Source organism: Azolla caroliniana, unplaced genomic scaffold, assembly GCF_043228905.1.
Source record: "Azolla caroliniana isolate FFs.n. ecotype wild unplaced genomic scaffold, voAzoCaro1.0.p SCAF_3, whole genome shotgun sequence".
In the NCBI taxonomy this organism is placed as follows: domain Eukaryota; kingdom Viridiplantae; phylum Streptophyta; class Polypodiopsida; order Salviniales; family Salviniaceae; genus Azolla; species Azolla caroliniana.
In genome coordinates this window covers 4989044-5004247 of record NW_028230438.1, presented here as the reverse complement: position 1 = coordinate 5004247, position 15204 = coordinate 4989044, and the positions used below count along the sequence as shown (strand labels likewise).

The following is a 15204-nucleotide window of genomic DNA, read 5'->3' as shown; positions in this document are numbered from 1 at the left end:
CATTTAAAGTGATAAAGTCGTGATGAAGATGCAATGAATTGCGTACCATGTACCGGGATATTTCAAGTGATAAAAGATGTTGGTCAATATTTCAATGGTGGTGTGAGATGAGCCTTTTATTGACAAAATATTAGGAAAATGCAAAACTTTTTTATAATTGGCATATATCAATATTTATATCTAGAAATATCAAAGGCCGAGTCAATATACTCGTGAGTCATATTGAAGGGGCAATTTTGATCATTTCTCTTTTAATGATTGGATTTGGACAATTATGCATTGTCCAAAATGAAGAAGAAGTGTGGTCAACCGTTCGGTAATATAATGAGTCCCATTCTCCATGTTGTTATAAAAGATGAAGTAGAATTCCATCGTTCGCAAGCTTAGTCGTACAAAGAATTGATCCAAAATGTAACGGTGCTAAAGTTTTTACAATGGCCTAAAAGTGAAATTTATTGTTTGAATCGATATGTGTTTGTTGGCTACTATGCTCGTGAGAACAATACATGAGAGGTACTGTGACATTGTAACGATGAAAACAACTTATGGGAAGTGAGAAAGTAAAAAGGGATGTGATAGGCCTATCACTCATCTTCTCTAACGTAGCAGTGGTTAATAATATTAGCATTTTGATCGAAAAGCTGACCAGTTCCCAAAGCTCTTTTGGATTCCCAAATTCTCATCAGAGTGAAATGACCTTAGTGAAACAACATATGGAAAGTGAGAAAGTAAAAAGGGATGTGATAGGCCTATCACTCATCTTCTCTAACGTAGCAGTGGTTAATAATATTAGCATTTTGATCGAAAAGCTGACCAGTTCCCAAAGCTCTTTTGGATTCCCAAATTCTCGTCGCAGTGAAACGACCTCATTGAAAAGTGGATGGCCAAGAGGGCATGCATTCATCATGCTAACTAAGCAAGGAACCCAACAAAACCACCTGTCATAATCAACAAAAGAAAAGAGCTTCCCAGTCTCTCGCGCAACTTTTCCGATTTGAATTACAGGTGAGTAAAAAGGCAGGTTCTGAACGCCGGCAGATTGGGGGGGAAGCTAATAAGCCCTTGCTCGGGTGAACTTCACGAGGGATGTAATAACTCTGGATGTGGGATTGTTGTCTTGGGCAAAGTACCTGGTGGGCAGGTGTGGTGTTATGGCCGGTCCGACCGAAGCCGAAGCCGATGCCAAAGCCGATGCCGTGTGTCCTTGACATGGTCTTAGTGAGAGAGAGAGAGAGAGAGAGAGAGAGAGAGAGAGAGAGAGAGAGCGATTTCTGAAGCTCATGCTCTGTTTTTTTTTCTGGATATGTTAAGCTTTTTCATTTTCATTTTCTTGTTTTTTTAGCTTTTGGAAATTGGAAGAAGACAACAACAAAGGAAAAAAAAACAGAGTAATTTTCTTATCTTCTAAGTTCTTACAGCTGAGGATGTATAGCAAAAGAAGGTCAATGCTTTGATTGCTCTATCAGATCGATCGGTCTCTCTCTGTCTCTCTGTCTTTAGCTATGGCAGGCTCTGATTCTCTCCATTAGCAGCAGCTTGCAGATACACCTGCAGCCTCTCTCTCTCTCTCTCTCTCTCTCTCTCTCTCTCTCTCCTTCTCTCACTCGTGACTCTACCACTCTGATGCCAAGATGGGTTACTTTAGCCAAAATAATGCCAGGTATTATTCGTTTCTTTTTCTATTGCTTGTTTGATGGATCTTATTAGAGGAAGAACCAGACTTTCTGTGCAAAATGGGGATTCATCATTGGGCACAAATTGAATGTTCTTGAAGCTTAACCATTAAATATTTCATCTTCTAACTAGAAGAGCTTCTGTTGGTTAATTACCAGCGGCTTCAATTTGGAGCGAGAAAATGAATCCAGATTGTTTAGGCATATTAAGCAAATGCATTTGTCTACTATAATTTTGATGATTAGGTCTACTGAAGTTTGTGCACTATATACCAACGGCGCATGTTATCTATTATCAGGCTAACAAGCAAGAGTTTTAGGTTTTTTCAATAGTGACATTAAAGAATTTTCCTGTTATAAGGGAGTTAACGTGGTCATGTAATTAGGCTGGAAAATGCTCTGTTAATTAATCAGATATATAAGAACAGGAAAAAAGGTGGGGTTTGAACAATGCGTAGTATACTCTTTCAGTTTTTCCTTGCATTTTCTCTAGAGCTTCCATGGAAAGGGAATAAATCACCCAATGATCTCATCTTTGATTCATGATAAGTAGGTATAAGGATGAGCTGAGCAAAGACCGTGATGCAAGTGCACTCAAGCAATGGCATATTACTTCTTCTCGGAATACATACTCGTTATTATCCGACTCTGTGAGGAAAGGGTCGGAAAGTGTGAGAAGTTTTGGGAGGTCACTTTTCCTACGCTCTGGAGAAACCAAGAACAAGGTCTTTGCGGAGGATCATAAGACTTCCAAACAGATAATTGTGGATCCCAATAAAAACTTTGCACGACAATGGAACAAGATATTCCTGCTGTCATGCTTGGTGGCTCTGTTTCTGGACCCCTTCTTCTTCTTCGTGCCTGCCATGGCTAAAGATAATAAGTGCATCAATCTGCAACGGCAGCTACTGGTGGTGGTGACCACCCTGCGAACGGTGACGGATGCCTTCCACCTCTTCCACATGGCTCTCCAGTTCCGAATGGCATTTGTAGCACCCTCATCTCGAGTGTTCGGGAGGGGGATTCTCGTTGTTGATTCCAAGTCCATCGCAATGCGTTACTTGCGCAAAGACTTTTTGTTGGACATTGTTTCAGTCCTTCCCATTCCTCAGGTATTTATAGCTAATTTTTCTTCACTCCTTCCATAGTAAGTTCTCATATAATTATAAGATGTTTGGTAATAAAGTCCTATCTTTTGTTGCTAACTTTGTCAACGTTTGTTCAGTACCTTGAATTTCTGTTTATCAACAAGTAAGACTATTTTACAGATTTACTTTAGTTTGGGCAGTGGATGGACACTGAATCAAAAGTTATCCTATTGTGCATAATGTGTAACTTTCTGGTCTTATACAAATTAAATCACTTTGTTGGCCTTGTGCATATACATTTTTTCTTCGAAGCGTTAATTTCGTTTCTGCACCGGTGATCTCTCCAGAGCCTTCACTTTGCTTCACAATCCTAACATTAAGCAGTTGGATCTCTTAATGTTTTTGCATTATGTGTTGTTTATAAAGACACAGCAGAAATTACCCCTTTGTTGATGGAGTATGATATGCAAATGTTTCTATGTTTGATGAAGATATTATGTGTGTTGCATTTTTCGTGTGTTTATTCTGACACTCTCTTCTACTCCCCTCCTTATCCATCTGAACATTCTTCATTAACCTGCAACAGTCTCAGCTTTTGAATTCTTTTGTCTTTGTTTGGTTTATGCTGTGTGTAGGTGGTTATTTGGATAATCGTTCCATCCTCCAATGGGCCGCTCGAATATAACACAAAGAATGCTCTCCGTTTCATAGTCTTCCTTCAGTACATTCCAAGGTTGTATCTCATATTCCCGTTATTGTCGCAAATTGTGAAGACTACTGGTGTTGTCACAGAAACAGCCTGGGCAGGTGCTGCATATAATTTGCTCCTTTACATGCTTGGTAGTCATGTAAGTCCAACACTTCTCTCATGCTGTATCAATGTTACACATCTGATTTCATCTTCCTATCTAAGAGTAACTTTCAATGAATTAAAATTTAATAACAAGTGGATTTGGCAATGCACTCTCTTCAGGTTCTCATAGTATGGAAAATATTTTAAAAAATCCTGTGTTTCGAGAATAGCATATTTTGTATGTTCACTTTATTGTTTGGTGGCATCTAATGTAAAAGGCCACATCTTTCCATTCCTCTTTCAATTTTTGTTTTGTTTTTGCTGTGCCAATTAGTTATATCCTATATTGTCCTACATAGTTACAGCAAAGAATGTTTATGATTATTTGACTGATGGTAGAATGGTTGCTACAAATTTCCTGTTATAAAATCAAGGATATCAAACTTAGGTTTGAGTAAAATATGTAGACACATGTGTTTTCATTTACACCTACATTCATTATTGCAATATCTGCAGTTTATTGGAGCGTGCTGGTACTTACTTGCCATAGAGAGAAAAGATGCATGCTGGCGTCAACAATGTAGGAATTCAACTGCATCAGCCATTCCCTGCCAATATAATTATCTCTACTGTAGTGCACGAAACGTTACTTCTGAGTGGCAAGCTTGGCAGAGTAGCACGACAATATTCGACAACTGTCAGTCTGACTCAACGCTTTTTGATTTTGGGATCTATAAAAATGCGTTTGATAAACACATCTTAGACTCGAATTTTGTGAAGAAGTACTTGTATTGTTTGTGGTTTGGCCTTCAGCAGTTGAGGTACACAAAAACTATCATTTGTGAGAAGATTTACAAAAACTTGTGTCAAAAAGCATGTGTTTGAAATTCCAATGTTTTTTTGCATAATAAGGTCACATGTTTAGTCATATATTTGGCAAGTTTATCAACCACATTGTACTAATTGGTGGGATTTGAGGCCAAGCCTATGGGCGAATGGATTTGAGAGAGAGAGAGAGAGAGAGAGAATAGATGTTTTATCATCCATGATGAGGCCAATTTTGACCTATGTGACCAAATCAACATATCTTCTGATATTTGACTCCTTCCGAAGAAGAGGGGTTACTATATAGTAAAAACTCTTTATGCGAAAATAATGCACGCACACATGTGCTCACCCTTGCTGAACATTTGAGTATGACACTAGCATTATCGTGCCAGTCTAACAAGTCATCATATTTCTGACCAAATACTGAGCATGCGATAAGCAAGTGATATTCATCCTCCACTAAGTTTTCATTGCATTCCTTCATATTTGGGCGATGATTCCGTGATGCTACTGCAACACCTAACTTGTCTCAGTGAGTTCGAAGATGTGCTAAGGCTCTCCTAGAGAGAAGGCTCGTGGGGGTAGTGAGATGCGATTGGCATTTTTACCTTGTGTTGGGGCCAACCTTGAGAGCTAGATGGAGCAACAAGAAAAATGATAAAACTTTGATTCTCAAGATGTATACTGGTGTTGATGTACATGAGATGAACTTGGGGGAAACCCTCTTTTTTTACATTGCATAGGTGTGAGCATGTTTCTCCTAAGACTAAAAAATGCTTTTCTTCCTAAAAGTAAAGAACCTCAAAATAAACCATGCAATCTAATCACACATCTACACAATCTCACTATGACACTATCTAGTTGGCGGCATTGACATTTTGTAACAATGCCAATAGGCAGTGATGCTTTTAACTTTATAGCTTTGCATATTATGAGTGAATATATGAAGAGAAAGCAATAACTATTAAAAATTTGTGTATGTAGAGTTAAATTGTTTTGTTATTCATAGTGATTGGATTTTCTTGCAGTTCTTTGGGACAAAATCTTCAAACAAGCACATTTATTGGCGAGCTAGTATTTGCTATATTTATTGCCATTCTTGGTTTGGTTTTGTTTGCTCTTCTTATTGGGAATATGCAGGTAGGATATTAATACAACAAAGTCGTATCATGATTTGTCACAATGTTCTGATTTTTTTCTATATATGTCCAGACATACTTACAGTCATTGGGAGTTCGTTTGGAAGAATGGAGAGTCAAGCAAAGTGACACAGAAGAATGGATGCAACATCGACAACTCCCACCAAAGTTGCGTGAACGTGTTCGGAGTTTTAATCAATATAAGTGGGTTGCAACAAGAGGAGTTGATGAGGAAGGCATTTTGAAAAGTTTGCCACCTGATTTACGTCGTGATATAAAACGACACTTGTGTTTAGATCTTGTCTTGAAGGTTTGCTTCTCAATTACTTCTGAAATTTATTGTGTGAAAATGTGAGATGGGGATATCTATATTTCTTTTTATTGCTTCTTAACTGCCTTGGAGAAAGAGAGATATATTAACATCTTTTAAGAGGCCAAAATGGTAACGGTCTATAAGACTGAACAAAAGATCACATCTTAAAATATTGCCTTGTTTTTGAGAGCAACAAACCAAAATAAATATACTTAATGATAGGTTACGAAAGAAGCCCCTTACCTAATCCCTTAGGTTTTTAAGTGAGATAGGCTGAAACTTCTGCCATTTTTAATCTCCAACATTGGATGCTCTAATGTGGAAAGACCTTCTAAAGAGAGGAAAACACCTTTGGCATTGAGCAATAAGGAAAATTATTTGACGATAACAAGGATGATGGAGTTGCAATCTGGAGGGTTGTGAACTATATGCATGACAAATCACTGTTCCCCAATCGATTGTAACCCGTTTTGAATGTTGTGGTTGAGACCCTATATGAATATAGCCTTTGATTGGCTTTCAGGATGATGAGTAATGGAGATAAAGAAAGTTGTGATGATTCTTTGTTGATGAGCTGTTATATTATTGTGCTTCAGAAATTTTGTTCTCTGTTGCTTTATTTCTAGCAAGAAAAATCCTAAGCAGTATTGGTCTTCATAGTCCATTATCTTAAAGTGGGCCAAAGCATTGCTTGAAGCGGCAGTGATTCCTCCTTTCATAAAAAATAGTATGTCAAAAATAGTACTCAATTCCTCAATCTATAACAATTATGAAGATTTCTTCAGCTGCCCTATCATACTAGGTGGAGATAAAGAAAGTTGTGATGATTCTTTGTTGATGAGCTGTTATATTATTGTGCTTCAGAAATTTTGTTCTCTGTTGCTTTATTTCTAGCAAGAAAAATCCTAAGCAGTATTGGTCTTCATAGTCCATTATCTTAAAGTGGGCCAAAGCATTGCTTGAAGCGGCAGTGATTCCTCCTTTCATAAAAAATAGTATGTCAAAAATAGTACTCAATTCCTCAATCTATAACAATTATGAAGATTTCTTCAGCTGCCCTATCATACTAGGTGGCTCATGAGATAGATGTGTATCCATACAAGAGGCCCTGATCATAAATCCATTTTGCAATACCGGTAAGAAGAGGTTCTTATTGTGGGTCGTCTCTCTACTAAGAGGCATTGTGGGGCTGATTCATACCCTTTCATTGTCCAATTTAATGAATCAGTTCAGATCACTCAATTTTTTTCCTCTTTGTTCCTGTCTAAGTGTGGACAATCCAAGTCCAAGATATATTAGAATGGAGGTAGTGCATATATATTTATGCCATGTGAACGGAATCATTCTTGCATTTCAGTATACCAACAATGATTAGGCCGGCATTATGCTAGCTGTTTTGATGACAAAAGTGCTATACTTGAGCAACTTCATCTTGAGAACTGCCATATCTCCTTGGATTATGTCATGGAACATCTTTTCTTTGCTTCTCATCATGTGGGTAATCATTGAGATTAAAGGTCTCCTCCAATTTTGTGCTTGATGAAGGCTCGGTTCACTGGTGATGCATTGCTCCTTAGAGAGAAAACAACTACAGGGTTTTCTCACTTTCAAAGAGAAAGGTTTGCCAAAGTATAATATAAATTGAAGGTTTTTAGGTGTGCTGACCATTGGGTTGAACTCTGTCTGGGTATCCTTGGCCGGGACATTTCCTGATACCAGCTCAAGAGAGGGGGTAAATCTCTACTGCATATCCTTTGGGATTTTAATAGTTTGCACTCAGTGTATGAATTTAGCTCATAGTATTGTCTCAAAAACATTCTGGAGGGGTATATCCTCTTTTTGTCCTCAATAAGAGTTTGTAACAACAATATGTAGTCCACTGTGGTTGCTCCACCTTCGAGATATCAGCATGTTGATTGATCTGAACCTGTTGGTCAGAAGAAGTATTCTCTCTGTCTCTTGATTCTTCCTATTTCTATCTCTGACTGATGTGAAGAGTTCCCGAGCTACCTTATCACACAACAAAGTGCATGAAAAATTTGTATCTATATAAGCGGGTCTGATGGTAAATCCATCCCACGGAAAGAGATAAAAGAAAGAAAGAAAGAAAGAAATATTAATGTCTTTTAAGAGGTCAAATAAGACCAAATAAGAGATTACAGTTTAAGTGTTGTTTCGTCTTTGAGAACAAATCAAAATAAAATAAATATTACATAGTAAATATAAAAGTAAATAAGATGACAAGAAAAGAAACGAGGGAATTTGGTTTTTGGCACATGTGAGATCCTCAAATTAGGTATATTGTAGCTTTTGTCTTCGAAAGATCTCTAGCATAGGTCGATCCAGAATGGAAATGTCTCCGAAGCGAGGGAAGTACCTACGATGGCGGGAGATAATGGCTTTTATTTGTTGTTGACAAGGGTGTCGAGGTTGTGGTCCATGGGACCGGGGTGTACGTGCACGGCAAATTGCTATTGCCCGATCAATTGTAACCCCTTTGTTATGTCCTGGTCTGGAGCCCATTTGTGTATCCCGTGATGGACTTGTAGCATTAGTAGGAGTGATGGGGCTAAAGAAAGTTGTGATTGTTCTTTGTGGATGAGCTTGTGTGGCTGTATTCTTCGACAACTTTTCCCGATGTCTCTTGAGCTCTAGCAAGAAAAGTCCTAGGCATCATTTGTCCTCATATTCCATTACCTTGCGTAGTGGGCCAAAGCCTTGTTTAAAGAGGCAATCGTATCTCCCTCTGATTTCATAAAAGACACTACAATGACAAACATAGTGTTCCTCAGATTCCACTCCTTGATGACACAATTGGCAAATTCTCTCTTCTAAAGGTAGTCGTGTATATCTGCCTACCTCAATCTGTAGCTGATGTGATGAAGTTCGCAGCTGCCCTATCACACTACGCAGTGCATAGGATAGATGTATGTCCATATAAGGTGGCCTGATGAAGAATCCATCCTCCGATGTATGTAAGAAGTGTGTCTTATAGTGGGCCATCTTTGTACCAAGTGGTATTTTGGGGCTGATCCATGTTATCTTGTCTCCATTTTCAGCGAGTTGTCTTGATGACATAAGTGCCAACCTTGGGTACCTTTGTTTAGGGAGCTCCCAAAGACGTTGGATAAATGTCACTGATTGGAACAATGCCTCGGTTATTATAGGTGTTGTTCCCATCTCTGCCCGGATTATACGTGGGGCACATATGCTTTGCTCCTTATCATGCGAGCAATCATTGACACTAAAGGTCTCTCTAAATCTTTCCAATGATTTGCCTTGTTAAGACTCAGTCCCCATGTTTCTACTCCATAGAGAAGAGTTGGTGTGACAAGTGTATCAAATAACCATAGCTTAGTCCATGGCTCTTGGAACTGCAAATGTGCACATTGTCTCTCGAGAGCACCAAGGGCTGCATATCCACGAGAAAGTTGGGCACAAGCAGCCTCTTGTAAGGAGAACCTAGGTCCTGTAAATGTTACTCCTAGGTATGTGTAGGAGCGTGTGTATTCCACCTTTTCCTCTCCCAAGAAGAATTCTGGTTCTGATCTTGTTACCCATGCTTGAGTGGTGTTAAACACCATCACTTTAGTTTTGTCCATGTTGATTGACAAACCTTTGTCCGTACAAAATAGTTTAAAGGCATTTAGATGTCTTTGTAGTCCCTCCGGAGAGTCAGAAATCAGCACGATGTCATCAGCATATAGTAATATTTGTATAGCTATACCTGCTAGGTGTGCTCCGGAACCCCCGAATCTCTCTATGTAATGTGATACCTCATCTATATAGAGACCGAAGAGAGTGGGCATCCTTGCTTCACTCCAACTGTGCTAGCCACAGCCTCTGACAAGCCCTTGGAAGATCGCACTTTTCCTGACACGGATTCATAGAGTGCATAGATTCCCCTTTGCATATCTATAGGAACACCAAGGGCTTCTAGCCGCTGCATAAGCCGAGCACGTGGCACAGTGTCAAAGGCTTTTCGGAAATCCACAAAGCAGCAATAAATCCTCTTATTGCGGGCTCTGCCCTCCTCAATAAGGGCCCGGAGGGTGAATATGTGATCCAAAGTTGTGAACCCCTTCCGAAAGCCTGCCTGTCCAACTGAACGGCAACCATTCTACTCTGCCCATATACTCAATTCTGATTCTAGAATCGGCCCATATAGTTTAGTCCAGTAATGGCCAATCATGATTGTCCTATAGTTGTTTGGCATCATGGGGTCTCCACTCTTGAGGATTGGCACAATGGTATGCTGAGTCCATCTAGTAGGGAAACCTTCACACATGGCTCTATTAAAGATGTGTGCTAGCAACGGGAGCAAGGTGTCACGGACATAGATAAAGTGCTCACCCACCAATCCATCATGATCTTGGGCCTTCCCAAATTGTAGCTGATAAATGGCATTTCTTACATTTTGTGGTGTAAAGAAGGTTGATTCATGTGGGCGTGAGGCATTCGGGTGGGGAAGAGGAGGTTGCCCGGGGATATCATATAGAACCTTTGTATATTCATGCCACACTTGAGGTGAGGTCAGTTGTGTGGTGGGTTGCCTCTCATTAAACATTGTCCATGCTCTTTTACTTTCTTGTCCTAGAAACAAGCGATACAAATGATCTTCAAATTTAGCCAAATACAATCTCTTCTTCTTCCTTACGAGGTGTTGGAAGGTTGCTCTTGCTTGGTTGTGTGTATAAATGCCCTGAGTTACATTGCGTTTCAAGCATCTCCTTGTATCACGACATTCCTCATCATACCAACTATTTTGTATTACTCTACCAAGTTTGGGGGGATTGGCCGTTGTGTGAGGGAAGGCATTTGTGGCTGCTTTATGCAATGAGTCGGATAATCCTTGGGTAAGTTCTTCAAGGGGTGCGAGAGGATCCAAATCTAGCATGCCATTGTATACACCACAACTATACACATGAATTGTCTCACGAGTAAATAGATACTTAGCCAGCCCACTCTCTTAGCACATACAGCCTTTGTGCATCCATCCTTTACCTCGAAGCGTAGATATGCATGATCTGCTGCCAAGCCAATAGGTCTACCCGATATAGTGAACTCTTTTATTTCAGGTATAAGAGATGGATATCCCATTAGATAATCGATTGTGCTTGCACCTCCTTTTGGGTTCCAACATGTCAAAGCATCTGATCCAGGCCATTGTGACAAGCCATTATATATCACAAATCCATGCGCACTTCCCAAGGCTAGAAAGTGTTTTCCATATTCAGTTATAACACTCATATCTTGAGCTTGTCGCTTTAGACCAACCTCTTCTGCCATAACTTCTCCATAAACAGCCTTGTTGGTGTTAAACATAGTTGTTTGATCCAGGCCATTGTGACAAGCCATTATATATCACAAATCCATGCGCACTTCCCAAGGCTAGAAAGTGTTTTCCATATTCAGTTATAACACTCATATCTTGAGCTTGTCGCTTTAGACCAACCTCTTCTGCCATAACTTCTCCATAAACAGCCTTGTTGGTGTTAAACATAGTTGTTTGTTCATCCTTGGTTCGTGCATTAAAATCTCCTAATAGTATTATTTCCCCCATATTAGCAAATCTTATGATATCATCATCATATAGAGGTAGATATGGTGATTCACCTAGAGGTGCAAACCTTGAGTAGGCAGGTGGAAAATAGCAAATTGCAATATATAACTCCCTAAGATCTCCTCTTTTGATTCGTATCCACATGTAGCGTGCATATACATCCTTATGGACAACATGTACTTGATCATGGAGCTCCTTTTTGTATAGCACAGCCACTCCTCCCGAACCTCTAGTGCTTCATGGTGTCCGAGATTGGGGGCGACATATTGACTCCCATCTATATCCTTGTACCTCGGGGAGTTTGCTAGCCAAGCATTGGTGAGTCTCTGTGTACATAGCAATATCTGTGTTTTTCAATGTATCTTCAAAATATCCGACATCTGTCCGTAGAGAACCGTTGCAATTCCATATGGTCATGCGTAGGGTCTCATAGGCCATATATCGTCATGCGGTTCTCTTCTCTGTAATAATGACCTTGCCATCTCTATATACGGCCCATTTTCCTTCCTTTCTTGCATCAAGCACTCGTGGCATGTTCTCTATGCGGTGTGCCACTTGGGCTGGAGTGAGATCATCATCTAAGTATATTTTCTCACCCTTGAGTGCCTTTCTTTTTGAGAGGAAAACTTTTTTCTTGTCAATATCCATCAAGCAGATGGTAAGGGCTTTAGCTCTAGACTCATCTCTTCCCACCCTCCATGCCGAAGCAAATGTAATATTTGATGCTCCAATCTTTGTTCTGAGATTCTTGGCATCTTCTTGTGGGCTTCCTTTTTCGGCCCAACCAACCACTCGTACATGCAACGCATGAGCTTTCTTCTTGGCTTCTTCTTCTAATGTAGCATTCATCATTGCCATCCTATCCATGGATGTGCCTTTTTGCTTTTTCAGTACCTCTATCCAAGGAGCATTTGCTTTAATTTTGTTTTGGCCGTGCTCAGCTTGGGCTTTGGCATCTTTGGCCATGTTTGCCCATGTTTACATTTCCTCAGTGACATTGGCTTTCACTGTAGAGATGCATCTTTCCACTGCTTCTTGTCCTTTTTCTAAATCCACTTTTATAGCTCCTAACTCAACCTTACTTGAGGATATTTCATCCTTAAGGTATTGTGTCATGTCATCCTTGAGCTCTAAGTGTGATTTCTTCACATGGCTTTGTCCAAAAAAGTAGCATTGTGGGGCTATTCCACACTCTTTTGTTATCCATTTTAATGATCAGTTCGAATCACTCTATGTAATATCCAATTTTGGTCTGATAGACATTTATATTTATATTTGTGGCATATGATTCGGCCCATTTGAACATTGAATAATACCAACAACGAGTATCTGCTTGTTCCACCACAAAGAATGGGAGAGACTTCATTATTAGCTGTTCTGAATGTTTGGATAGTCGGTTAATGTAAAGCATTATTTGGTGAATGAGAGAGAGAGAGAGAGAGATCGTGTATGGATTCATATGTTTCAATATTATTTCCTTTAGGTTCCCTTGTTCGAGGAGATGGATGCTAAGTTGCGAGATGCCATTTGTGAACGTCTGAGGCCAGTTTTGTGCACAAAGTTTACTATAATTATGAGGGAAGGTGATCCTGTCAATGAAATGCTGTTTGTGGTTCGAGGCAGTCTAAAAAGTTCATCAACAGATGGTGGACGCACAGGATATTACAATCAAATCAAGGTGGCTCCAGGTGAATTCTGCGGTGAGGAACTTGTTTCGTGGGCATTGGACCCGAAGCAGAGCTTGAACTTGCCAACTTCGAATCGGAAAATTGAGGCAGAAGGAGAAGTGGAGGCATTTGCATTGACAGCTGAGGACCTGAAGTTTGTTGCGAAGCAGTTTCGGCTTTTGCACAGCAAGAAGCTGCACCAAACATTTAGATTTCATTCACATCCGTGGCGCACATGGGCAGCTGTAATCATACAGACCGCATGGAAAAGGTATAAGAAGAGGAAATTACTTGCGGAATTGTATCGCGAGGAACAAACGGATGCAAATGTAAGCTTGGGGACGACCTTATTTGCCGCGCGCTTCGCGAAGAATGCTATGCGTGGGGTCAATAAATTGAGGGAGAGCAGCAGCACAACTGAAGATCGTTTCGTAAAGATTGCAAAGCCTCAAGATCCTGACTACGGTGCCTATTTAGAGGAGTCACATGATTAGATCTAAAGAAAGATCTGATCGTATTTGCGAGCGGTGATGCTTATACAACGAATGACTCATATATCGTGCGATCAAATGCTGAATATCATCAGTATGTGGGTTGGGGAACCTTGTATCCACATCGCACACAATTCACTATGAATCTCCCTGTATCACAAAAATATCTATAGGATTGATGGGGTGCAGCGAAACAGGGGAAAGAGTTTGGGGCATTGTGTGGAGCTCTTGTAACATATATGTACGTATGGTATCTTGTAACCTTAAAAACTCTTGTAGCATGCATGCTACATGAGTGCTTTCAGTTCTTTATGTGCCCTTTAGACACATTGCGTTTCATGTAAAATTTGCATTGTTAATTTGAATATTCTTTCAATTGCTTGACCATCTCACTTCAAATTTTTTTTTAAGCACAAAGTTTCTCTATTCAACAATTAGAGGTTAAAATGTAGAGAAGGGCAAGAACAAATGTTTTGGGGTCAAAGAACAATATTACACACGTTGGAACTCATGAAGATGCAACTTTTTCTTTGTAAATCTCTACTTGTGTAGGCTAACCAAGGATTTGAAGAAATTAGCATTTGTAGATGCATAATGATATCCAAAATAACACTAGTTCTCACTCACTACAATCTCTATAGAATTCTAGAACAGGGACATATTGTGAAGAGATAATAAGAATTTATAAAAGTGGCATTTTGGGAATTTTAGATGTGAGGTATTTTGGCAAGAGGTACAAGTATTTTAGTAAAATCCATAGAATGTTATATATGGAGAATGTTTATCTACTCCGGTGAATGTTTTCTTTATTTTTGTGGTTTTGAAGATGTTCTTCTCCAAAATGCTTCTACCTTGTTGCACACCAATAAATGTAAACCAAAGTTATAACTCACAAATGAATTATGCATTCACATTGTATACAAACGGTTCTAATATTTCACATCATCTTCACATTTTGATGTCTAATGGGCCCCATTTTAATGTTGAGGTAATTTACATAGGACAATTCTTAAATACCTAATCCCTTTCAAAGTGCCAACATTTTCCTTTGACTTCATTTGTTGGAAAAGTGAGGAGGTTGTTAATGGTCATTCATCTTGCTTGTTCTAAGATGGTATCAATACTTAAGATAGACTCTATGGTGATGTTATCTTGAATCCATGACCACCTTGATACACGTCGTAGACTTTTAGCACATGTGTTATCAATATAGCTAGTGGTACTATATTTAGGGAGGTTCTAAGTATTTCCAAATGAGTCTATCTCAACTTATCAAATTCAAAGCAAAAAACAACGGTAAATGGGAAAAGAAGAAAAGGCATCTTTATTTATGTACAAGAAGTACAAGAAAAAGTAGGAATACTTTCGCCAAAGATGGACTTTGAGATGTCATTCATGATGACTATGGGAATGGCCAATACACTCACATGTTGATTGACACAATCACAATGGTACAATGGTTTTTGTTTTTTCAATGTGTATACAAGCTTGCTTCTCATATTCCATTGACAATGACCACCCACAGAAGCAAGCCCTTTGCTTATTCAATAACATCATCATGAGTAGTTAACCATGTTAGCCCTTTTGTTTCATCCATCCATGAGCCACTCCAAATCGTCCTTACATCGTCAACTTTTTTCAATTGATCA

The 15204-nt window shown here is 39.4% G+C and overlaps 1 protein-coding gene and 2 pseudogenes across 1 annotated transcript; 1 reads left to right on the top strand and 2 right to left on the bottom strand.

Moving 5' to 3' along the window:
• Positions 1–1349: 1349 nt before the first annotated feature.
• LOC147865977 (protein CNGC15b-like) lies at positions 1350–13942 on the top strand. Its single transcript, XM_087316326.1, has 7 exons — positions 1350–1660; positions 2227–2785; positions 3397–3609; positions 4071–4375; positions 5411–5522; positions 5595–5831; positions 12881–13942. Exons 1-7 carry the CDS (start codon positions 1632–1634, stop codon positions 13556–13558), a joined length of 2133 nt encoding a protein of 710 aa, XP_087172452.1. The 5' UTR covers positions 1350–1631; the 3' UTR covers positions 13559–13942.
• Positions 9024–11165, bottom strand: LOC147865979 (uncharacterized; annotated as a pseudogene).
• LOC147865978 (uncharacterized) lies at positions 11167–11835 on the bottom strand (annotated as a pseudogene).
• Positions 13943–15204: the final 1262 nt, after the last annotated feature.

Coding starts and splice junctions, on each gene's coding strand:
- LOC147865977 (XM_087316326.1), top strand. CDS start 1,632: ATGGGTTACTTTAGCCAAAATAATGCCAG. Junction 1,661..2,226: donor TTTAGCCAAAATAATGCCAG/GTATTATTCGTT, acceptor CATGATAAGTAG/GTATAAGGATGAGCTGAGCA. Junction 5,523..5,594: donor TTCTTATTGGGAATATGCAG/GTAGGATATTAA, acceptor ATATATGTCCAG/ACATACTTACAGTCATTGGG.